The sequence below is a fragment of the Myiozetetes cayanensis genome, unplaced genomic scaffold (assembly GCF_022539395.1).
Source record: "Myiozetetes cayanensis isolate MyiCay16 unplaced genomic scaffold, myiCay2020 scf10, whole genome shotgun sequence".
In the NCBI taxonomy this organism is placed as follows: domain Eukaryota; kingdom Metazoa; phylum Chordata; class Aves; order Passeriformes; family Tyrannidae; genus Myiozetetes; species Myiozetetes cayanensis.
This window is the reverse complement of record NW_026086605.1, coordinates 1,841,632-1,865,530: the sequence shown is the minus strand read 5'-3', so window position 1 is coordinate 1,865,530 and position 23,899 is coordinate 1,841,632. Positions and strand designations below refer to the sequence as shown.

Here is a 23,899-nt window from a genome sequence, read left to right as displayed (position 1 = left end):
ATATAAGGAAACTCCACTCCATCTTTCACCCACAGTGTGCTCAGCCTTGGACATTAAACTGATGGTCCTTTTTCATTCCCCACAGCTCAGAGGAGGCTCCATCACAAAGCCCCTATAAATAATTTAGCACAATTGGCTGACTCTGCTGAGCATAAAAGTCAAGGCCTGAGGTTCTGTGCTGTGTATTCCAGAGTGAACAATTCCCTCCCCTGAGAAGAGAGTTCTTCCAGGGAAAAACCCAGGTCAGCTGCGGGATAACGCCTGCCAGCACTGCTCTTTGGGAAGAGCTGAGTTTCCAGCTCCACCTCCTTAAAATTCCAAGGCAAAACAGGATCAGCTGTGATGAGCACAGCCACACAACCCCCGGGGTGCAGTTCTCCTCCGTGGTGAATAAAACACGCCGTAAGAACCTTCCCCACGGCACCCGTTTCACCACGTAAATAATTCCTGCTCTTGGCAAGGGATAGCACACACTGCAAACACGTGTCCAGAGCTTGAGAGTGAACCTGTACATCCTGTTCACATTCATTCACACTGCTCCCTTGCTCCTGAACAGGGAGCCCAGTGTCACACACACACATCTGCTGCCCGCCCCTCCTGCCGAGGCACCACCTCGAGCTCTCAGCTTTGTGCTGGAGGCTCTGCCCGACTTCAGTGCTGCTGAGCAAAGAGTAATGAGCCCTGGAACAACACAGGGGACCTGCTGGAAACCAGGAGACTCCTTCAAGAACATGCCAAGGCTGATGGCTGGTGATTAAGTAGCTAAGGCAGAGCAGCAAGAACACGACAGGGAGAGAAAAGGCATGGACGGGTCTGGATCTGGTGGATGGGTCTGGATCTGGAGGGGATGAGGGAGAGAAACTGGGAGTGAAGTGGAGCCCAGGAAAAAGGGAGAGTGGGAAGGTGTTTTTAAGATTTTCTTTGATTTCTCATTCTCCTGGTTTGATTGGTAACAAATTAAACTAGTTTCCCCAGGTCAAGTGTTTTGCCCATGCTGGTAACGGCTGAGTGATCTGTCCCTGAACTGTCTGAACCCATGGACCTTCCACTGTACTTTTTCTGTCCTGTCCAGGTGAGGAAGGGAGTGACAGAGGGGCTTTGGTGGGAACCAATTTCCAGCTTGTTTTGGGAAACAGGAAACAATATGTAACTAGCATTAACCACATCATGGGAAGGAGCACTCACGACCTCGAGGGGAGTATGATTTACAAGGCCAGCAGTGCCACATAAAGCCAAGAGGACCTACATAAGAGAATCAGAAATGCATTCCAAGGATGGCAGTTCCAATAGGAATATAGGGACAAATAGGGCAAAAGTAATTACAGGCTTTATATAATTACTAAATAATTACCTAATTATTTAGTAGGAGGGATGAGCGAAGCAGGGAAGGTACAAAGATGGCAAGAAAGAGGGTCAAGAAATGGCAGAAGAAAGAATAGATGGTGGTGTTTTCTGAATTGTACCTCAGTAATATGTGTAATTAATAAATGGGATAGTCTTCTACATCAGTTACATCTTACACCTGAATTTTAAAGGGTTGAGACAACATTCTTTCTGTGACAAATACAGTTAATCTGCCTGGTGTTGCAGTCCAGAAGTGCCTGCTGTGGGGAGAGAGACAGTGCTGTGGCAGAGCCCTGAAGCTGTGAAGTTCAGTCAGTGCTGGTTAACTCAGCCTCACTGGGAAACCTCAGCCTCCATCCAGGAGCAAGGAAAATCAATAGCACACCACGGTGTTTTAACTGTCAGATAATTTGGAAAAAAAAAAAAAAAAGCAGGAATAAAGCTGGCTCACCTTGCCAGTGATGTTTGTAGTCACACATCCGTGACAGGGCAATCATCATGGCACAGTAGAGGGGCAGGATGGCTGCACAGAGCCTCCAGCTCTTGCCCCGGCCGCTCTCGGTGAAGCAGTGCAGCTTCCCAGCCAGGTAGAAGGTGGTAAAGCCAAGGCCTGAAAATGCAACTGATAAAGACAAACACGTCACCAGGGTGTTTTATTTTCATCACTGCTATCCCTCAAGGTCTGACAGCAGCATTGGGAAGACCCATCTGCAAAAAACTGGGGGAGCTTCATCATTTAAATGGTGATTCCTGTGGAACCACATCAGTGGTTATATGGTTATATATATGGTTATATATAAATGCTGTTATAACACAGCATTTTAAGAGAATGCAGCAAATTGCCTTCTTGCTTTGTTTGGATTTTTAACAAAGCAATCACGAGCTTAGGAACTTTAAGAAACCCTCATTTTTGAGGGGCTGAATGGGGAAAGACAATTTTCCTCAAGCTCCATGACATCCTTATATTCTCCACAGCAGCGGTGTTATCAGCATGGCAATGCAAGCACCCAGGCAAGTGAGCACTGCAAAGCAAATTGACTTTCTTCTCATACATACTCAGCTTTCACATAATCTGACATGTCTGCAAACACTGTGGTACCTTTAGACGTTCACCTGTGAAAGAGAAATTTAATTTTTTTTTTTCCCCTTCAGCAATTTACCTTTTTCCTCTGGGGGAGACATCAGCTGTGAACAGAATGCCTGATTTTACTTGCACACTAAATTAAACATTTAAGCAAATTTTTTAACTGGAGTCACAAAAGCTTTTTCATGCTTCAACCTTCAGCACATCTTTCCTGATTTTAGACCTATTCAGAAAAAGTCAAGGCTCAAAGCAGAAAAGGATTCAGACAGTTTGTACTGTAATTGAATTACATTCAAATGAGATTTTTAGGTTCCATTAACCAGTTTCTATAGAACATGCACAACTGGCAGTGGTGAGAGAAGTCAAGCCCCAAGTTTCTGTACTGAACTTCTTCCTTGCTGTGGTTCCTCACCTTCCAGAGAGATACTAGAGAGATTTTTTCAAATTATTATTATTTTTTAACATGTATTTATATTTTTTGAAAGAACCAAACATCTGAATATTTCTTTTCAGTAGGAAAATCAGTGCTGCAGCTGAAAATGTAGCTCTGTGAAACAAATCTTTCTTCAACAACAAATGACAAATTTCATACTCAATTTTGGTTTTGCCTGCAGAGATCAAAAATTAGAACACGAGCGCACAAACCACAGGGAGCAAAATTAGACACATTTATCAAAGAATTTGAAATTTTTTTTTCTGATTATGCTTTTAATCTTTGTGATATCTAAGCAACTCTATAAGGTGTAACAGGTGGCATACTTATCCAACCATCTGAAATCTTTTTTTTTTCTGAATACCTTTATACTTTTTATCTTTTTTATATCTGAGGAACTGTATAAGGGGTAATAGGTGACATTCATAATACTTAATATATAATTCTGTTCTGGTTCTGCTATCAGCCAAGCTAATGGTAAAACCACTACCAGTGCTGGGTCAGATGTTTATCTTTCTTTCCAGTCTCCTGATAGGGCTTTTCAAATGCCCCCCACCTCGGGTTCCCAAATGTCAGGTGTGGTGAAGCAATCCCTTTGTGTTCTGCTGATAAATCCACGGGGCTGCTCAGTTTTAGCTGCCAGTACAACAGAGTGATTCCACAATTGCTAAAGATCTGCATTTCATCTTCAAACACCCAAACAAATCACTCCTCTGCATGGCTGGGGTGGAGCCAGACAGAATGCAGATTAATCATCAAACCAGTACACCAGATATGCTGCTTTCTAGATGCTTTTCCAGCCAGTGCTGATTCCAGATTTGTCAGCAGACAGTGGGAGGCAGACTCTGAAATGTTAACAATCCTGAATAAATAAAGATGTCTTGCAGACTGGGCTACCTTCCCATGCCCAGACCTTTGAGAGCTGTGCAAACTTTGCCTTTCAGACTACTGAACAAGGAGAAATAATTTCTTCTGACATTTCAGGGAATTCTTGAAATGAATGTGTTTTCCTAAAGAGTAGCATGTCTTGCACAGAAAAAAGGCTGTGAGATGCACAGTCCAAGCTCCAGGCTATACCCACCAGGAAGAAAAATAAACCTCTGATACTGCTAACATAGCTCAGAAAATTGGAATAGCCCTCTCCTTCTTCAAACATCCTCTCCAACTCTCAGTGCTTAGACTGACAGACCTAAACCAACAAATTAACATTTCTTCTTGTGCCTCTTACATTTTTAAAATTTGCCCTGACAAAAGGCAGCACTGCTCTTGCCTGTGCTCTTCCCCTTGCACCAGGAAATTTTTGTGGCGTGGGCTTTTGTATCAAAGATCTGCAGTTCTTCATAGGGTTGGTTTTGGGGTGGGTTTCTTTCTTCATGGCTAATAAAACACAGTCACACCTGTGGGAACAGTCACAGGGGTGCCCATTCTGCAGAATTTGGAACTAAAAACACATCTAAACTCACCTGAGACGGTAAGGACAGGATTTTTTGCATCATTCCATCTTCCAGTTGAGTAAATGGAGCGAGCCAAGTGAAATCTGTCTTGGATATGCAACACCAAATGCAGTCCTGGAATGAATACTTTCAAACACTTCCTCTCCAGAATCACTTTCGTCTTTGTATTTCCATTTTTCATCTCGGGTTGTTATTTTTGAGATCTTCAGAATTAAAATCTGAAGATAGTAATCCCAGGCAGAAGAATCAACTGCTTTGTGGTTTCATTTTCAGGCAGCCTACAGTGCCCTGCAGTTTAGAAGGCTTAAAGAAATACTGCCCAAAGTATAAAATAGGTGTTCAGTTCACACAGACCCATATTCAGGGTTACTAACATTTACCAGGCAATTTTACTAGCAACTGTCAATAGCAGCAGATTTAACTAAATGGACTTACGAGAAAATCTGGTGATATTTTGAAAAAAAAAAACAAAATATTTCCCCAGAATTAGTGGCTTTTTTTGGTCAGGATCTGCTGCATTTCCAGGAGGAGGTGCTCATGAACGAACGTGGAAGTTCAGGAGATTTGCACAAGACAAAAAAGGAGGATTTTGTCTCAGATGGCTGACGTGTTCCTCTAAACCAAAAGTCAGGAACAGACTCACAACCACTCCTCTAGGGGAATTTCTGGTTTCTTCCAGAAAGAAATTAATTAATTTATGGAAAGGAGGCAAGGCCACAACATGAAATGCCAAGCAGGTCTCTTTGGAGACATTGCCACAGAAGGAAGTAAGAAAATCACTCTGATTTAGTTTCAAACAATTTTAACGCAACACAGACGTTGGTGCAAATTCCAGACACAAATATTTGAATTATTTGAAGTGGTGAAAGAGGAGAAAGGAAACAAATCAAACATACAGTAAGGGGAAATGAGATATTTTAAACCATTGGTGTAGCTAGCTCAAAATCAAAGTCCTGACACCTCAAGTTGCTGATCAGAGGAAAACCTAAGACAAGCCACAGGTTCTATCAGGGCTTGCCAAAATGCTGCCTATTTTGTGAACTGTCCTTTTTAAATAAGCCAGCTGTGGTTTCTTAAGAAATTAAGAGATGAAGGGAATTTGGGAATGAAAAGGAAAAATTTAAGTCTTCCAGGGACAGGTGCTATGAGGTAAATTCAAAGAGATAAAAGACCATACATGTTGCTACCTGTAGCATGTACAAAACTGCTCCCTTGTGGGCATTATCATTACTGGAGTAAATAAAACTACATCAGAATCAATTCTTCAGTCTGTTTTATCATATTCTTTAAAAAAAAAAAAAATTGACAGCATCTGCAGGCACTGCAGGCCCCCTCCTGACACTGATTCTCTCCAGACAAGGGGTCTGGGTGAGATCTGTGCCGACCAAACAGATACCAAGCTAAAAGGCAGAAAGGGAGAAACTGTAAACAAGGATCTGAGCTAAAGCACCCCGAGTAAATTATTCATTACAAAAATACAATTGCTTTTTGTGAGTGTTTTCTGAAAATTAAACTACCCCACGAGGATCTTCAGCTTCTCAGGTTTTAATGGATGCTTTGCTAAGCACACAATAAATGCCTTTTTTTTTTTTCACACTAAGCAGTTTTTGAGCCGAAGGGGGGAAAAAAAAAAATCCCCAACTTACTTAAGTGGCATCAAATTATAAAACTGCAAAGCAGCCATTCCAATGGCCTGTATAAGAATGAGAGAAAATGATCCATCTCTTTGTCTGCAGTGCTTTGTACTTGCAGTGATTACTCTATATTTTCCAAGTGCAGACACATGCTATTCATCTCTGGAATGGCACAGCAGCCTGCTGTGTAATTCCTGTAGCTGGGGCTACTGGCAAATGTTTTCGGTTTCACACTGTTCAAAGACTATTCAAAAACTATTTATCTTTCTTGAAAGAAAAAGTGTGATACCAAAGGAGTGCATAAATTTTAATGCTGAATTTCAACTCAAAGAGCATTTTATACATGTACAATTCCCAAAGAATGTTTTGAGTTTATTATCACAGGCAAAATACTTTTATTTTCTTTTTTTATCAAGTGGGACAGTCAATCACCTTCCCTTTGGCTTAGCTTTATTAATTTCTCTTCACAAAGAAAGACAGTTCAGCAGAAGCAACATGAAAAGCACATCACAAAATACAAATCTGTGCAGGGACTTGGGAAACAAAAAGGAGTTATTGGAGACAGAGATGTGTCAGAACAAAAACAGATGTATATTATCTGCAAAGCAAGACTGTTAGTCATTAGGTTGTTTTTGCAGGACTGTCACAGCGAGTTCTTGTGAACATTTTTTAGGTTATTTTCTGATATATTTTTTATACACTTTTCCAGATACTTCATTTTACCTGAAATACCTGAAGTGGTCTCGGGGTACATCTCATTGCTTCCAGTGAGAACTGAGTTTTGATGTGTTCAGTTAACAAAGTTATTCACAAAAAGTCCTAAAGGTGAACCTGCTCCACAGCCTACTTTGCCATTTCTGTTGGCAGAAACCTCAAACAAATACCCTTTCCCTGAGAACACAGTTCAGAGAAGCCCAAACCAGTTCAAGATTCTGGAACTACTTTGAAGAGAAGGGGTCAATGCTCAGAGCAGCAACTGAAGAGGCCTTATTATTAATATAACATATATCAGACTGCCTTGTTAATGCAGCCCTAATCACACAAGGGTATCACACTAGAAAAAGCCCTTTCTGTGCTCAGTACTTTTTTAACTCTTCACTCACTGCCAATATCTCAGTGCTTCTCAAATACTCTTGGTGAAATCAGGTCCAACTAATGAATTTACACCAGATTTAATGAAGAATGACATCAGGATGGAACTGATCCTTGAACACAGCCATGCTGGTGCTGCTCCAGTGTGGTCCCTGGCTGACACACTGTTCTCCTTACAGACATCAGCAGTATCAAGTGCTGGCTGAATTTGTTTGTTAGACCAAACATGCATCCCTTTATGAAATGGGGTCCTGATACTGCACCTCCAGTTTCTTGAGAAAAAAAAATTAAAACAGATAAGAGTTGCCAGGTTAATTCAAACAGGTCAGTGCTAATTAAACAGCTGCAACCTGTCAGTGATCAGTAACCAGAGAACACATTTCTCTTTCTGCTAGAACTCAGCCTAAACACAGCATCCAACCACCAGCTTTAGGTCATTGTGCCTCCAACTCCAACCCAAATTATGGTCAGGGGGCATTTACGAGATCCCTAACTACAAATAATCCCTGCCAAGAGCAATTTTTTCTTTTCCAGTCCAACCTTGGAACATACCAAGTCCCACCCACGGGGTCAGGGTAACTTCTTGCTTCCTTTGCTGTACATATGCCATCAGCAGCATCCTTGATAATGGATCACATCCTGCACAACTACTCATCATTCCATTCACCAGGCCCAGCATTTGCATCAGTCGTTCAGGGATGTGCATGGAACTTCATATTTGCTAGAAGGAAACTGGCACAGTCACACAGACTAGCACAGAAAACACAGTTAGAAGACAACCTGAAGCACATCTTGATGGATGGAAACTGTTTATAGTGGAGGATCAGGATCTCAACGAGGTGCAGGGATTTTTCTGGATTACACCAGTGTTAGTACTGCCTGCAAATAACCCCACTGAACACTTCCAAAATAAAGCAGGGAAACCCCAAGACCATGCCCAGCCAGAGCAGAAAGGGTTATACAGAAGATCCCTGCTTCTCTTTTCATGCTCTGAGACACAGCAGGAATAGGAAAGTGTTATTTATTCCTGCAACACTGCAAAATGCAAACCCTGATCCATCCACCCTCTGCAAGAGGAACTTATCACTGGGGGTTTTATGTACAGAAGAAGAGCCTGGGGATGGAAAAAAAAGGTAAATGATGTGAAGTCTTCTTCAAGCACAGCTTGGGTATCCAAGTAAACCAGGACACCAAGGGGGGAGTGGCTGCACAGTGACATTACACTGGCACTGAACTCAATGCTGGGCTCCAAACTTCTAAAACACTCTTGAGAGAAACTTTTAATAACTCTTGAGAGAATCAGGGACTGGAAAGTTGGGCATTTCCAATTCAGTTCAAATCCCCTGAAGGCAGCAAAACTAAAGTTGCTCTCCATTCTGGAGTACACAGCACATCTGGGATTAATCTCTTCAATCATGCAAAGAAAAAAAGAGGAGAATATATTGGCACATAATACCATAAAAAAAAAAAAGTTGTTGTGTTGAATAATTGGGGTTGTTCAGCACGAAGGGAAGGCTCTGGGGAGATTTCATTACAGCCTTCCAGTATCTTCAGGGAGCTTCTAAAAAGGAGGGAGAGAGGCCAGGTTTAGATTTGGTGTGTTTAGATTTGGAGGAAATCCTGCCCTGGGAGGGTGGGCAGGCCCTGGCACAGGGTGCCCAGAGAAGCTGTGGCACTTCCATCCCTGGAAGTGTCCAAGGCCAGGTTGGAAAGGGGCTCAGAGCAGCCTGGGATAGTGGAAGGTGTCCCTGCCCATGGAGCACAGAGATTCCGTGAGCTACAGTGTAAAATAAACGTAAAATAAATTCAAACAGCCCTTGTTATCGAGTACTGAGAGGTAAATACGTCACAGAGGGGGTAAAAGCATTAAACACAACCTTTCCTGAGTATACTCAGAGTTTGAATTAAGAAGCCAATAAACCCCACAGGAGATTTTATTCTATTTTTTTTCTTTGCATCTCTAAGAAATCAGTTTCTTATTTCCCTGGATTCTTTTATAAAAGGATGAAACATTTCAGTGAGATGGTGCCATACAGCTGTTAATTAAGAGATTTATCTTGAAAATAGGGGAGTAGCAGCAATTACTGCCAAAAACCTGTGGCTTGTAGCTCATTTGTTACTTAAAATGCTCACTTTCAACGGAAGGAAATATGATTATCCTGCATGAAATTGCTAGCTAAAGATAATTAACAGTTCAAATTTAGATAGCCAACTATAATTACATGTACTGAAGTAATATTTTATATGAATTATCACAGGATAGGAAACAATTATACTGAAATTCAATAATTTCTTCACTCCGAAGCACATAAACAATTTTAATTTTTTTCAAACAAATGGATGGCTTTTAAAAGGTAAAAAGGTTTTCATTTTTACAGCTGACTAATTTTAATTATTGAGTGGAAAAGGGGAGGAGGAACTACCTGTCCTCTCACTCTGATGACACCGTATTTCCCAGTCACCTTTCTTCTTTTTAGTGGCACAGCAAGAAACACCACAAATACTGCACTCATTTAATTAGTGCTTCATCAAGCAAAGCTGGTGCAAGCATGAACTGCATAATCAGCTTTTATATCATCAGAGGAGGCAACTCCTCAGGGGGAACACAACAACAGTGCACTACACAGTGACAAACAACACTGAGTGGAACAATCAACTGGCAAGATAAAGAGAAAATAAAATATTAACCAACCAGGCAGTCAACAGCAAAGGGGCTGGGTTGTTTTAAGAATTGTTGTAGTGGTTTTTACCTGCCTAAGATGACAACTCACACCAAGCAGACTCCTGGGCTGCCTGTCAGGGACTTTAAAACTGGTTTAGAGAAGGAAAAAAAAAATATTAAAAAAAATAAAATCAAGAGATTTCTCTTCTGCTCCCAAAACCAAGGAGTGGATTAGAGAGAAACCTAATCTAGGAGTAATCTTCAGAATTCTTTCTGCCCAAATAAGCAGAGTTTTTCTAGGAGGAATGGGACACATTCAAAATAATTGCAGACACTGGGATGTGAACCAGTTATCAGGACTAACATTGTTAGAGATAAATACACATTTGCAAGGTTATACCACAGAACATTTTTTGGTAACAGAATCAAGGCCAGACTCATGAATATTCACATCCAAATTGTAATCCTGCTTCTCATATTTCACTCCTACCCATCACCTCCCCTGCTGCAAAGAGGCATTCCCTGAATACAGTGATACTCTATTTTCATCCACATTCCAGCCTCCCTGCCACACTAAACACCACCAGAAAGTGATTTTATATTCTATTGCTTGATAACATAAATAAATATATTTTAACCTTTACCCATTGACCTTTTTGTCATCAACCAGGAGTTCCATTTTTCTGGACAGGATCTTGCTGTGTTCACCCACACCAACTTACTGATTTCAAGCAAGAACATTCCCAGAGCAGGGAACATGGAGAACAGAATAGAAGAGAATATTTCAGTTAGAAGGAACCTACAATCATCATCTGGTCCAACTGCCTGACCACTGCAGGGCTGACCAAAAGTTAATGCAAATTATTAAGGGTGGTGTCCAAAAGCCTCTTAAAGACTAAAACAGAGTTGGGAAACACTGACCACGTCTCTGGGAAGCCTCTCCCAGTGTCAGACCACCCTCTTTGATAATGACCTGCTCCCACTCTGAACCTTCCCTGGCACAGCTTTGAGTAATTCCCACGTGTCCTGTCACTGGATCCCAGGGAGGTCAGCAAAGACAGGCTAACACAATGAAGAATAAAATGGCTTATCCTATGATAGAGAACTTCTTGCATGACTGAGCAAGTGATGTATTAAATATTCAGTGATATTTAGATATTTTTTAAACTATGATTTAATATGACTCACCGGTTGTATTAAATCATACTTAGTCCCAAGTGTCTATGGAAATGCTATGATAACATAAACATCTGGTCAACCATTCTGATTTCTATTTTCTGATTAATTCCCTCAGTAGACTCATCCAAAGGTTTTCTCCTTTCCCCCACTTCCCCTGCAAGTAATTTTTTTAAGACCTCCCATGCTCTTATCCACTGGCAGTTCCATCCACAAATCCAACTTGTATTGCCTTTCAACCCAATCAGAAACTTCCAACATAATCATTCCCAAAAAGCTTCTAGTTCCTTAAACAACGTGTAAGAACCCCAGACTGAAAGACTTCTAAACCCACTTAGTTCAGACTGAAACAAAGACAAACCAAAAGTCTCAAGAGAAAATCCCCAGACAAATCAGTTGATTGCAACAAAGCTGTATCAGTTATTAAAAATATTTTGCATAAATATTTTTCCTGTAGGTTTCATTAGGTAAAACACTGAACATAATTTGCTCAGTCCTCTGCAGAAGGAAGTGGGAAAAAAATTACCTATTTAGGTAATAGATATAATAGATTGTGATTTCTATGTAGAACTGACAGTAATAGCAAAATCCAAATGAGGCTTTCTGCAGATTTTTTTTTCTTTCTGGCATAAACAGCACACTTGATTTCCTGTATTTATCTCACACCTTTTATCTCAAGACACTTTTAATATCCCCTTGATTTCGAGAGACTTAAATTAACGTTTTCAGAAAACGTTATGACTGAGATTTCTGCAATTTGATAAACCAGCCAGCCACCTCTAAAGAGAGGTGCCCAGCATTTTAACCTCACCATTCCATTTCAAGGCTTTCATTGACCTGTTTTTCTTGGGCTTACAGCAGAATTGCAGTTGGTAGTTTTGCTTTTATTGAAGTAATTCTGGATTGGCTCAGGGTTATTTGCATGAGAAGATGATCTCACATGAGTCAGCTCTATCACTCCAAAGGGTGTAGAGGCAGCAAGAAGCATTTGGAGACTGATCACCCAAGATGAAGAGCAAGGACTGCTTTTGGGAGTCCTCACTGATCAAAATGTTTCGCAGCTGAAGGGACTGGGGGCAAATTCACCCACAAATATCAGCTTCTAGTTCTCAAAACAGGAATTCTGACTAGTCCTACCATTCTCTGATTTCCTCTTTGCAGAGAAAGATAAAGGGATATCCCTCCTTGACCTGAAATTAAAGTTAGAAGAGAGCAAAGAAACATGTTGATGCAGTGAATACGACGAACATGCAGCCCAGGCAAGGTTTTCCTTGGGTCATTTACCTGCTCCTCATCCCCAGTGCAGCAGCCAAACCTCTCTTACCTCCCAAGTGCTGCCTAAATCAGCCCACTGTTGAGCTTACCTATCTTCAAGAAAACTCCAGCCTGAAAGATGTATCACTAAGGAAGAGCTAAAACCACCTCTGATTTAGAATCATCTCTATATTTGGGTTGTTTTTATACAGAAATGCTGCCCAAACCCATATAGAAAGGATTCTGGAGCGTGATGTGTGTCAGTGCAATGGCAATCTCAAGGCATCTCAATATTTGCCAGTGTTCTAGTGAGGCTTCTTCCCCACAGATGGTCAGAAATGATGTCCCAGCCTCCTCTTGAGTTAACAGCCATCCATTTTCAAATTAGACTTGAGCTTTCTGACCCATTTCACTCCAGAGAAGAGCTGTCACTACTGCTCACAGATGAAAATTGATCTTTAGATCTCTAGTGTGACTCAAAGTCCTTTTAACTGAAAAGGTCAGGCAGAAGAACAGTGATCTTATCTGTAGGTACAGCTGAAAGTCCACAGCATCACAACAAAGTCTGAAATCAAGCAGATACCTTAAACTTAGCTTTAAAAGTTGAAGATAGGCAAAAAGACAAGGAAAAAACTAGACTGTAAGAGAATTAAGCTTCTTCCCTACGCAGATGAAAGGAATTTGAACAGCTACAATAACCAAGGAACAGCAGTAACTGCTGGAAAAACTGGTTTATTGAAGTTAAACTTGGAGATTTACTTTTTTTAACTTGAGCTCTCCAGAATTTGAAGCAGAACCATGCTGACCCACAGAGTCATTCATTGCACTCCTCATTAATGACTCAGGATTTAAGATGATTCTCTATTCTGGATAAAGGAACTATCTCCTGAGTACTGGCTCTAAAGTGGGGTAAACTGCCATTCCTGGACAAGGCAAGGATTGAGGCTGATGATGTACACGGTCATTTCCCCACTGCCACCTGCTTTCAGTGACAGCCATCAAATCCAAACTCCAACAGTACTGTTCTAGCAGGGACTTCCATCCTGTGAGGAGCCCTAAGAAACAGCAGTCCTGAGAAGCTGACTTAGAAACTCCACTTCTGGGAAATATGTCAGTGTTGAGGGGAAAGGCATGGTAGGAATATCTGCAGGATTTGGGAGTGGGCCCTGCTCACAAAGAAAAAACTGAAAAAAGTCACCTGGGATTCCTCTCTCTTTATTCAAAAAAAAGACCAGGGAACTCTAAAGAAAAAATTTCCTTATGTACATTTAAGCTTGCTACAACAGAATGAGCAATGCTTGCTGTTGAATCTGACTACTCAAAGCAGGAAATTACCATTCAGGACTGGGCTGAAGATCTAATCCCATCTATTATGCCAGAAGAAAAGGGTATAACCAATTACTTTTTTTCCTACTGCTGTTTGTACCTCCTTTCTTAGGCCATCAGCACTCTGATAAAGTGCATATCCTCCTTTTAATAGAAACACAACCTGCAGTGTGTAACACGCTCCACTGGCAGCGTTTCCTTACAAAAAAACCCCATTAAAGTGCTCAGTAGGTATTGAGAGCCTAATTCCCAGAGCACTGCTCCCATTAACCCTGTTTGCTGGAGCCTTCTTTGATGTCGTAATGCTGACTGTCAATAGATCAGAATTCTTCAGGCAGTGCAGTTCTGGCACAGTTTTTGCTCAGAGCAAGATCATGCCCTGTGTTGGAAATGGATGTTTACTTCGATCTGTGATGAGTTTACACCTGCAAAGGCTCATCCCGAACCACGAAACTGGGAAAAAATCCATTCTCTGGGATGGTACAGCCACATCCAACCTTGCACATCTGGCCACTGCAAGCTTCAGCTGCACTGGCAGTGACCTGTTACTACCTAGATTTTAATTGCATAAGAAGTGCCATTTATTAAAAAAATACACAGTGACAGGAACTGTTTCTTTGGAAAACAAAAATTCCTTATGAAAATGGGGTCAACAATAGATAATAGTTGGGTTTTTAGATACTATTTACCATCTTGTCTGTGAGGACTGTGAGATAAGGCTAAACTATACTCAAAAGGCAGAGAAAATAATTTTCTTCTTTGCTTTTAAAAGGTCATTATTTTCTGAAACGGATCAGGACACCTTAATTCATCAAGGAGGTAATTAAAAAACATATGACATAACACATCACTGTTATTGCCCCCACACTGATTACATTCTTCATTTCAGATTTCTGATTAAATTCTCTGATTTTTTTTTCAGCTATATTAAACAGTGATCCCTACAAACCTCTTTGAGCCAATAATACAAAGAAGAAACACCCACATAAGAAATAAGAGCTCTTGTGTAGCTCTGTGTTAACATTCACTCTGGAACTGTACAAACAAAATTGAGATGTTACCACAAAATAATTTCTTCAAAACTCTACTTTTTTCCATGTAAAAAGAACCCTCTAGAATCAATAAAGATTTCTCTTAAAAAAATTAAAATCAATGGCACAATTTAGTGAAAAGCAAACTTTTCAAATAATTTAAGTGACTAAATTGCAGCTACAAAAATAAAATCACAAGTATTTTATTTATTTCGCTGCTAGCACTTTTATACAGAAAATGCTAATTTTTAGTTGATTTTTTTCCCCCATAAATCTATCCAATCCCAACAGGAAATTGTAAGTTCAATTACCTCTGCAGCCACTGTGTTTTTCAAGTGATTAACTTTAATCGAGTTTGGTTCCCAGTCATTTGATGTGAAATCCACTCGTATCAACTGGGATCTTTCTGTCTGGGATCAACAGCCAGCAGGAATCTCCTGAAATTCAACCCAGGGAACTGCAAAGTCCTTTACTGGGGGAAGAACATCCCAACTCCTCCCAGTGGCAGCCAGTAAAAGGAGAGGAGACAAACACTGAACCACAGGAAATGGCATTTAAACACAAGAAACAACTGGACCAGGTTTCCCTGTGAGACAGGCTGTGGAATCTCCATATTAAATTCCATTCAAAACTCAGCTGGACATTGCCCTCAGGAACCTCTTCCCACTGACCCTGCTTGGAGCAGCAGCTGGAAATGCAGGGTTTCCAGAGGCATCTCCATCTACAGTTCTGCCAATCAAACCATAAGCTGATACAAACTAGTCTAGGGTAAACTAAACTCTCACCAAGCCAGTGTTTTATCTTCAGTACAAAGGTACCAAAACCAGCTTCATGCAGCTTCCTCTAATCTAAGGCAGCAATCCCTTCACTGCAAAAATACAGCTTAAAATAGTCCTGACCAACTCAGAAATTAACACATTTAAAAATAGTCACTAAATAAAGCCGAAGCCAAGACTGGCAATTGCGATCTGTGTGCGAATGTTTTGAGAGGAATAAGAGCCTAAAGGGTGTCTTATCATGATAAATGAATCACTTCCCCTAAGACAGCAAACAGGGTCAAGAATTTGGCATTTCATTCACACGGGATTTTCGGTGTTTCTAAATAAAAATGTTGTGCTACTATTATTTACCCACAGTTGCTTGTACAAGGACTTCATTACTACAGATATGGCAGATAGAAGACATCTGCCTGTCTAGGAGTTTGGTTTTTCTTTTAACCTAAACAGCCCATTTTACTGAACAATATTTGAACCAAGCCTGTATTGCTGAGTTGCTACATTTTTTCTAAAAAAACTTCAGGAGAGAAGCCACTCAGAGACTGTTTACATGGTAAGCAGATCAGAAAACAACACTGTGGCGTTTGCAGCCCTGGCAAATCTATATTTACATCAGAATGGTCTCTCCCTCGCTGAGCTGAGGTATGAAACAGGTCTCTGGATACACCCTTCCTCTGTTCACAAGGTGGTGTCTAGTTCTTTTAATTTTTTGTCTCCTTACTGTGCTAGAAACACGTGAACATAAACAACTATTTAAGGTTTGATCTAACCATGACAATGTCCTGGTTTTGGCAATAAGTCAAGACTCATTCACTAGACTATAACATAAACACACAGTACTTTAGCAGAACATTTTTGCTTGCTGTTGGTGGTCTGTCCCCATTTATGCAGGTGAAATGCAGGTCAAAGTTTCAGTTAAAATGAGACAGATCAGGTCTTTGCTCCTCTGAGCTAGAGCTCTGCACCCAAAACCTGGTGTCACCAACGTGGAAAGATGATCTGGGTTCATAACCTAAGCCAAAATCATCCCAGTTAAAAGCTTAGGGAACTGCAGCTGGCACCAAAACAGGAGTGCTCCACACACTTTTCTCATTTGTATTTTGTGCACTCCTTGGCATGGGGAGATGAAAATGGCCCTTGACTGAAGCTTCTGACCTCGCTTTAGGAGCTGCCCCGGCAGCTTTTACTTGGGATTTATTTTCCTCCTGTGTTCAAGCAGGAAATGCCAAACTGTAGTGGGCTACTTGTAACCATCATTCCAAGAGAGGGATTACAGTTTATGTCAACTCTCATCCTCCCCATTACATTCCTGCACTCATGAAAATAGGAAAAGAAAAATAAAATAAAAATCACTCAAACAGTAACAGAAACAAACAAACAAAAAATATTTGTTGATGCTGTTTCGTGAATTCCACCACACACAGAGAAAAGGTGACAAATCTGAAGAACCAAACTCCTTCACTTTATGGAGTAGCAATCTTATGCTGAAGGGAGGAGAAAGGAGCCATGGAAAAATTCTGGAGTGAGTTTCTGATGGGAAAGTTTACAAGTACCTACATGTTAAGAAGACAGGAAGGACAGCTTTTTAAAACTGAGATAAGAAAATGCAGAATTATGGAAAAATTTACAAACATGAACTATTATATCCCAAACACCCTCATTGCCTCATAGGTCCAGGAAGGTAGTATAATTGTATGCTTTCCATCATATTTTTTTTTGCTTTTCAACCTTTAATCCAGTGGGGATGAGGAAATAGGAAGAAATTAAACATATGATCACAAATCTAAGCTATTCTTGATAATACTGACAATCCTGGTTATCTAAATAATTTTGCTGCACGGAAGGAGCAGGGGTTAGCATTGTGAGACTGTCAAATTAAAGATAAATTAAAGGTTTCCTTCTCCATTATGAGACTCAAATACATGTGGATTTTAAGGCTTGTCAGAGACTTAGGTATTATATTGAAGGCAGACTACAAACAGAAAAACACTGTTTGTTTTAAACAGTAACTGATATTGTCTCTTTAATGTAATCAAAGCTGACAAACAAAATTTGAGACAGCTAAGTTGGATTGTGGTTTAGAACTATAGAGCTAATACACAAACATTTATTACTCTCTTATCCATTTCTAGCACTCAAACAAGAAAAAGGAGGCAAGATTAACTCACAACAATTTCCTTCATCTCATTACCCAACTTGTTTCTAACACAGTTCTGCACAATTAGGCAATTTGAAGTTACTACTTTGAAAAAAGATCAGAAAAACAAATTCCATAGGTACTGGTACTCAACTGGCAGTTCTCAGCAACAGAACCCCAGAAGGCAACAAACAATCCCGGCCAAAGAACCCAAACAAGCTCACAGTAATCAAGTTATTTTACTGATGAAAAACCACCTCAAAGCCAAAAGAATTGACAAGTGACTGTACTGTCCTACTTCATACTCCAGTGGAATATAACAAAATAAATAGAGGCACTGTATTTAAATGAACTTACAGGAAGAGTGGATACTGGGAAAGCTTTTTCTGCCTTCAGACACCAGATCTGGATCACCTGTGCAGTGCATTTCAGAGTTCATTACTCCATCTGGAAAGCAGCGGTAAAAGAAATCGGGACGCGGTCTACAAAAAACACCATGGATATTAAAAATATAAAAGCTGTAGTACCAGATAAACCTCAAAGTGATTATTACATTTACTGTTCATTACACACACAGAGCTCATTCCCTTCAGCTTTAACAGAGCAACAGAAGTCACGGAGTCATTTGGGTTGGAAAAGACCCTTAAGACTCCAACAGCAGAGCTAACCCTGCCAAATCCACCTCTAAACCGTGCCTGTCAATGCAAGGCCACATTTTTTGCAGGCAGGGAAGCTTCCAGCACAGCATGAGAGTGGGAACTGTCTCTAAAAGCACACATACAGGGTTATTCTTGCACCTCAGTGACAGAGCAAGGCAAGGTCATGACCCACAAATTTTCCCAAGTCTTGCCAATACACCCAGGATACAACTTAGGCTACAAGGCTGGCACCAAAACAACCACCAAATTCTAATGCCAGCCTTGGTGCTGACTGTCTAAGTGCATTAAACAGACCTCTGAGTTTCTTGTGACCCAGCCCTGAGCTGGCTTGGCTGGTGTCATCCTGACCCTGAGCTAATGAAGCCCCCAGAGAAGCAAGGGGAAGGATCACAGGTTCAGAGACAAGATGAGAGAGCCTCCAGCTGGCTTGGAGTGCAGGCAAAATTCTGAATTATTTCAAAAACATTCTTATAATAAAAGTACCAAATACCATTACTGAAAGGGCATCAGTACCAAAGGTTCTGAGGGTTCATCAGAAACCAAATACTGCTCCCTCAATGCTGCAAAAGAGGTCAACAACCAAAGCAGCATTGGGCTCTATTAAATAGGCTATAAATTGAAGTAAAATATGTATTTTTCAGCTGAAATTATTCAAAGTTTTGATAAACAGCCAAAAAATACCTAAATAAAATACTTTTCAGGGAGTTTTGTTTGCTATATTTTTCTGAACCCTTCCTTCAAATTTATGCTTAAAAAAAAAATTGCCCTGCCTAGGAGTTCATTTATTGCCTAAGTCCAAGGTTTGCTCTGCCATGGGTGTGGGTGTCTCCTGGAAACACAGCACTCAGTAATGTGCTGCTCACAGAATGCAGGCACTGGGTTATACAGAGTTTCCCACTTAATCAGACCAGGGGCACTGAACTCCCCCACGCTGCGACTCTTCCCGTCTGTGCTGCCAATTTAACGAAGCCATTTCAGCTCACACCGCTCCTCTCAGACCCCTCACTTGTCTGGATCTGCCAGCTCCTCCAACAAATAACAAAGCACAAGGGCAGAGATTCCTGCCCCAGTGGGATGCCACATAATGAAGTTGTCCAACACCTGCACCAGGCAAAAACAACTTCTCCGGGGCCTGTTCTGTCTCCACGAGCTTTGCAACAGCAGCCATCTATTTACTGAGATGTATTGCAGCTGTCAATCTGTCTCCATTTATCTTAATATTTAAAGCTATCATTTAGAACATGACAAGACTTACCTTCCCACTATTAATTTAATTGTGTTTGTGCAGACACCATTCAGAGCTAGAGCCAGGGAAACAGCTACAAAACAGAATGAACAAACAGAACAATAACAACCTAAATACCAAGCAGTAAATTGCAGCATTACAGCATTTCATTCCCAGAGTGAAACCTTTACTGGACTGAAAACTGGATGATCTTTGCAGCCTTCTGTTTTCCTGACTACCCAGACTAAAAACAGACCCCAAAGCATCACAATAATCATGACTTACTTTGTTCTGCTTTTCCTCTTGAGAAATCTTATTTCCCTAAACAAAGCCAGCTTTCCTGTCATGCCATTTGCACAGGCATAAATCATCAAATGGGAAAAAATCAGAGAATGAAGCACTGTGGGTTAGAAATTTTCTAGTTTTGTAATTTACTAGATTTACTACAGTCCAATTTCAAGCTAAAGAATTGCCTTATGGCTAAAACTACAGTTGGATGGCTTTTTTATTTTCCTTGCAAAAGGATGTGGATGTTTGGAATAAAAACCTCAATGTTTTCCCCTTACATTTTGCTCCCAGGGTTAACCAATTTTTCTAATAAAATTGGGAGTAATAAACAGGGACCTACCTACTAGGTAGGACTGAATCATCTTTTTTAATTTGTAGTTGCATGCCAAGTCCCTAGACTTTGTGAAGAACCTCATCTCAAGCCTGTGGAGATCTCTGCCTTGATTCCAGGGGCACTTGGATCTAACATAAAGACTCCTTTTGGGTTAAAACTGGTTTAATTCTGCAGTCCACACCGTAGCTCTCTGTTACAAAACAAGAGCCACTGAATTTTATCTCCCATTAGAAAGAAGTTATCAGGTAAATCTCTGATTTCCAGGAGAACATTTACAGTAATATAACTGTTGATTCTGACAGCTCCATGAGCTATGTCCTCGTTGGGCTGCTGCCCCAGATGCTGCACTTCAGCAGCACTCACCCAGAAAACCTTTGCCTGAGGATGCTATAAATCATAAAAATGTGTGTTATAGGATCTATTTTTAAAGTTAAAAAAAAAAAAAAGGTAGGTCCTTCATCAAAGGAAAAATAAGGGTTTTCTCAGATTATAGCAATAGCTGCCAGCAAAAATAAAAGAACAACACAATCCTAGAGACACTCGTCTTGTCAAAAAAAGTCTTCCTCTTTCAGCCTCTGTTCACAGTGACCACTCAATTCCATGCTCTTTTTTGCCCCCCTCAGTTGTTTTGTCTCAGTTTTAGATGGTAATTGCATGGGGAAATTTTCCACGAAGCCAAATGCATATGACCAGCAAGGTCACAGCACTAAATTCCCCTTTTTAAAACGTATTTTGGAAGACAAGCAGTATAATTTACTCTTTTTGTTGAGCTTTGTCTTGATTGTTCATTGTACACCTGACAGAACCACACTTTCACTGCTGCATACTCCTTACAATGACAATCGAGGGATCAGATGACAGTGTGACTGTCAAGGTGATAAATTCCATTTGTTCTCATTTTGTTCCCTTCAGGAAATATTCCTATTGCCCACTGAAACTTGTATAATCCAGCCAGTAAGAGATTCAGGCACTTCCAGGGGAAGGCTGAAGGGCATCTACATGCAGGAATTTAACTCCTCCTCCCCCTGGGTGCACTGAACCCCCCTCTTTGTATTAATGGTTGCATGAGGGGCAAAGAATTTTCACATGCTTTTAACTTTTTCCTTTCTTCTACGTGTCACACCCAGAGAAATTCCTTTGGGGGGAACTTCCTGATCACTCATTATGAACATTATGTGCCACCACCAGGCACATTAATATTAATTAAGGACTCATATTCATGTGGAGTGCACTTGAACAGAAATCAGCCATGAGAAGTTCCACACTTATGGCATAAACTGAACACAACATCAAGGCTGGTGTTTCCTCAGAGTCTGTGTAGCAAGAGGAATACTGGGGAAGCTGGGGAGTTTTCTCCTAGGCATTATAGAGGGTATCAGAACAGAAGGCAAAACAGCAGGAAAAAAAAAAGTGGTTTTCAGAACAAAAAGGTGAGAATAAGTGATGGAGAAATCACCCTAAGGTCCCTTCATTCTTATTACACAAGGGAAAGTGAAGCTCAGAACTGTGACTGTATGCATTTAATGAATGGTTTTTTCTACTGAAGGGACTTGTCAGTGAAATATCACTGTGAGACACTTCAGAACTTACTGCAAATGACTGGCAGCAGCCAAAACAAAGCTAGGATCATTTCACACTTGTGCTAGAGCAGCTGGAGAAAGAAGGAGCTAAGGGAAGGCAGCCTTACGTAGAAAGATTATTTTCACAGGCAGATACATAATGCCATTTACATCCTATCTAGCTAAGGCAAGGCTGAGTGTTGCTTTGGGTTTACTATGTAAGGGCCAATAAATTAAAGTGTAAATTGGCCAGTAAAAACAGAATTTCGGAATTATGCATATTTCAAACGTAATGCCAACAAAAACATTGGCAGCTCTTAGTGCTTCAAAGTATCTTCAGGCAGTGGAAGTGCTTTAGTCAACACTGGTCTCTGGCAATATCTATGTAAAAAGGATCTGGGCATGTATCACTGCAAGATTTCAAGAGATAGGCAGAGGCAGAATTAGCTGGAACAGCTTAACACTTACCCTCCCCACTGCTTACCTGTTCAGTGCTCAAATTTTCTGCCCACAGCTGTAATTAGACCTCACCCAAAACACTGCAGTTCACAGTCCAGGATAAAGAACATACCTAATTCCATGGGTAGTTTAAGATGAGACATCAGCTGTTAATTAGAAACGCTGAGCCAAGATCACGGATTTTGCAATGGGTAACAGTAAATTCACTGGGAAGCTCAGAGAAAACAATGAGAGGAGCAATTTCCTACATTAAACAGCTGACTCCCACAGGACTTTCCAGGCAAACCCTTAATTTACAAGAGCTGCAAGTATAAATAAGAGGTAAGTAATAGATGGGGTGTGACAGAAAAATATGCATCTGAACAGTCTCTCAGATGGACTTGTCTTTGCTGATCAAACTCCAGCCCTTGCTAGCTGTATCGTGGAATTAAGGCACAGAATTTGGATTGTGGAATTAAGGCACAGAATTTGTACATCTACAAACATACCCAAAACCAACGGCTTTTGTGAGCTGGCTTGTAACTATAACTGCTCAGAAAACTGCTGTAATGGGCTGGAACAGAGACAGGTTTTCTTCAAGGCTTGGACCACAGTTGGCATCAATCTCCAAGAGCTATCCCACATTTGCCATCTTTGAAGTGTGACATACATTACCTAAGAAAGCCTCTTTAATTTCAGTCTTGTCTGTTCGACGGATTATTTTCACCACAAAGATGACTGCGAGTGGGGTGAGGAACGAAATTGCCTGTAAGAGATAACAAACACCACGTGTGAGAGCATCAATGCCCTGTCAGCCCAGCTGATTAATAATTAGCTTCAGTTAGCTCCACTTTTAAACTGGGGAGGCCGAGTGATCTTTATCCAGCTCCTGACCTTCAGTAAAATGGGATGATTTGTCTTTGCAACCACAAGAGCAACGAACACATTAAAATTCTAATATAGCCGGGGGTTATAATTGACTTGTAATTGCCTAGAGCTGGGTTAAAAATGTCAGCTGCTCAAATGAGAAAGTAACACTCTATAAGGCCCACAAAATTCATACACAGACCTGGTACACTTTTTCCAGCCTGAGCACTGCTTTGGGAGGCAGCCCATGCAGGCTGTGTGCTCAACCAGACCCAACTCAACATACCAGACTTCAGCACCAACTTCCTAGCATTTTAAAGTGCTCTTTATCTTACTTTTTGTTTTCTTTTTCTTGAATGCATCAGGAAGGTCGTGTCTTTGTGATTCTTTTGTTCACAAGTGCTGGATGTGGAGCAAACTGCTTGACTTTGTTCAAAAGCAGAAAAACAACACCTGAGCACCTACGAGCACAGTCACTGGTTAAGCAGAACCTTATTCTTTTATTGTCAGTGCTGTAGGACAGGATTCCTCCTACAAGGAACCTGAGATGGCATCAGTGCATCCTGGTTTCCAGGAACAGCACCTCTATTATCACAGAGCAGCCTGGACTGTGATGATTCACTGTAAATGTGAGCCAAAAGTCATCTTGGTGCAGTGTCTGCATGCTGCAGTCTGGCCTCCCAGAGCAGGTATTTACTGTCTTTCTCCAGAGACATAGCAGTTTGTCCCAAGCTCAGTACCAGGGAGTTTTCCATTACCAGCTTGCCATGGGAACTAGGATTTTGTTCCCAACTGGTCCTTCCATCGTCCCTTCTGGCTCAGACTTTCAGCTGCAGAGGTTAAAGGCAACTTGTATTTGTGCTTCTTGCTGGCTCCAGCCTAAATTGACTGATTCCTTTCTTGACCCTACAAACCTCTTCACAACCACACCTGTTCAAAAACAAATCCAAGTCTTTCAAAAGCATTTATTCTCTTAAAGAAGATGGGAATGACTGTTTTCAAGTTTACTGGTTGGTTTGTTTTTTAAAACAAGGTCAAAATTAAGCTGTAAATGGCACATGGGGTGCCAGGGCTTATTAAGATTCTGTTATTTTTATTGAGGCTGAACACTGCCTTAGTTCTTAAA

General features: G+C 40.8%; 1 protein-coding gene across 4 annotated transcripts in view; it reads right to left on the bottom strand.

Moving 5' to 3' along the window:
* PLPP4 (phospholipid phosphatase 4) overlaps positions 1-23,899 on the bottom strand; it is a 49,820-nt gene that overhangs the window by 5,563 nt on the left and 20,358 nt on the right. For 3 of the 4 annotated variants that reach the window (XR_007631859.1, XM_050338550.1, XM_050338542.1), the window contains exons 3-6: positions 22,582-22,672; positions 19,318-19,381; positions 17,761-17,885; positions 1,796-1,966 (exon numbers count right to left, since the gene is read on the bottom strand). Coding sequence is in view for 3 of the 4 variants with exons in the window: in XM_050338550.1 (XP_050194507.1) it covers positions 1,796-1,966; positions 17,761-17,885; positions 19,318-19,381; positions 22,582-22,672 (451 nt within the window). In the remaining variant the exon portion in view is untranslated. Of the gene's footprint in view, positions 1-1,795; positions 1,967-17,760; positions 17,886-19,317; positions 19,382-22,581; positions 22,673-23,899 lie in introns of those variants that run through there. The other variant, XM_050338560.1, reaches the window with a different exon arrangement.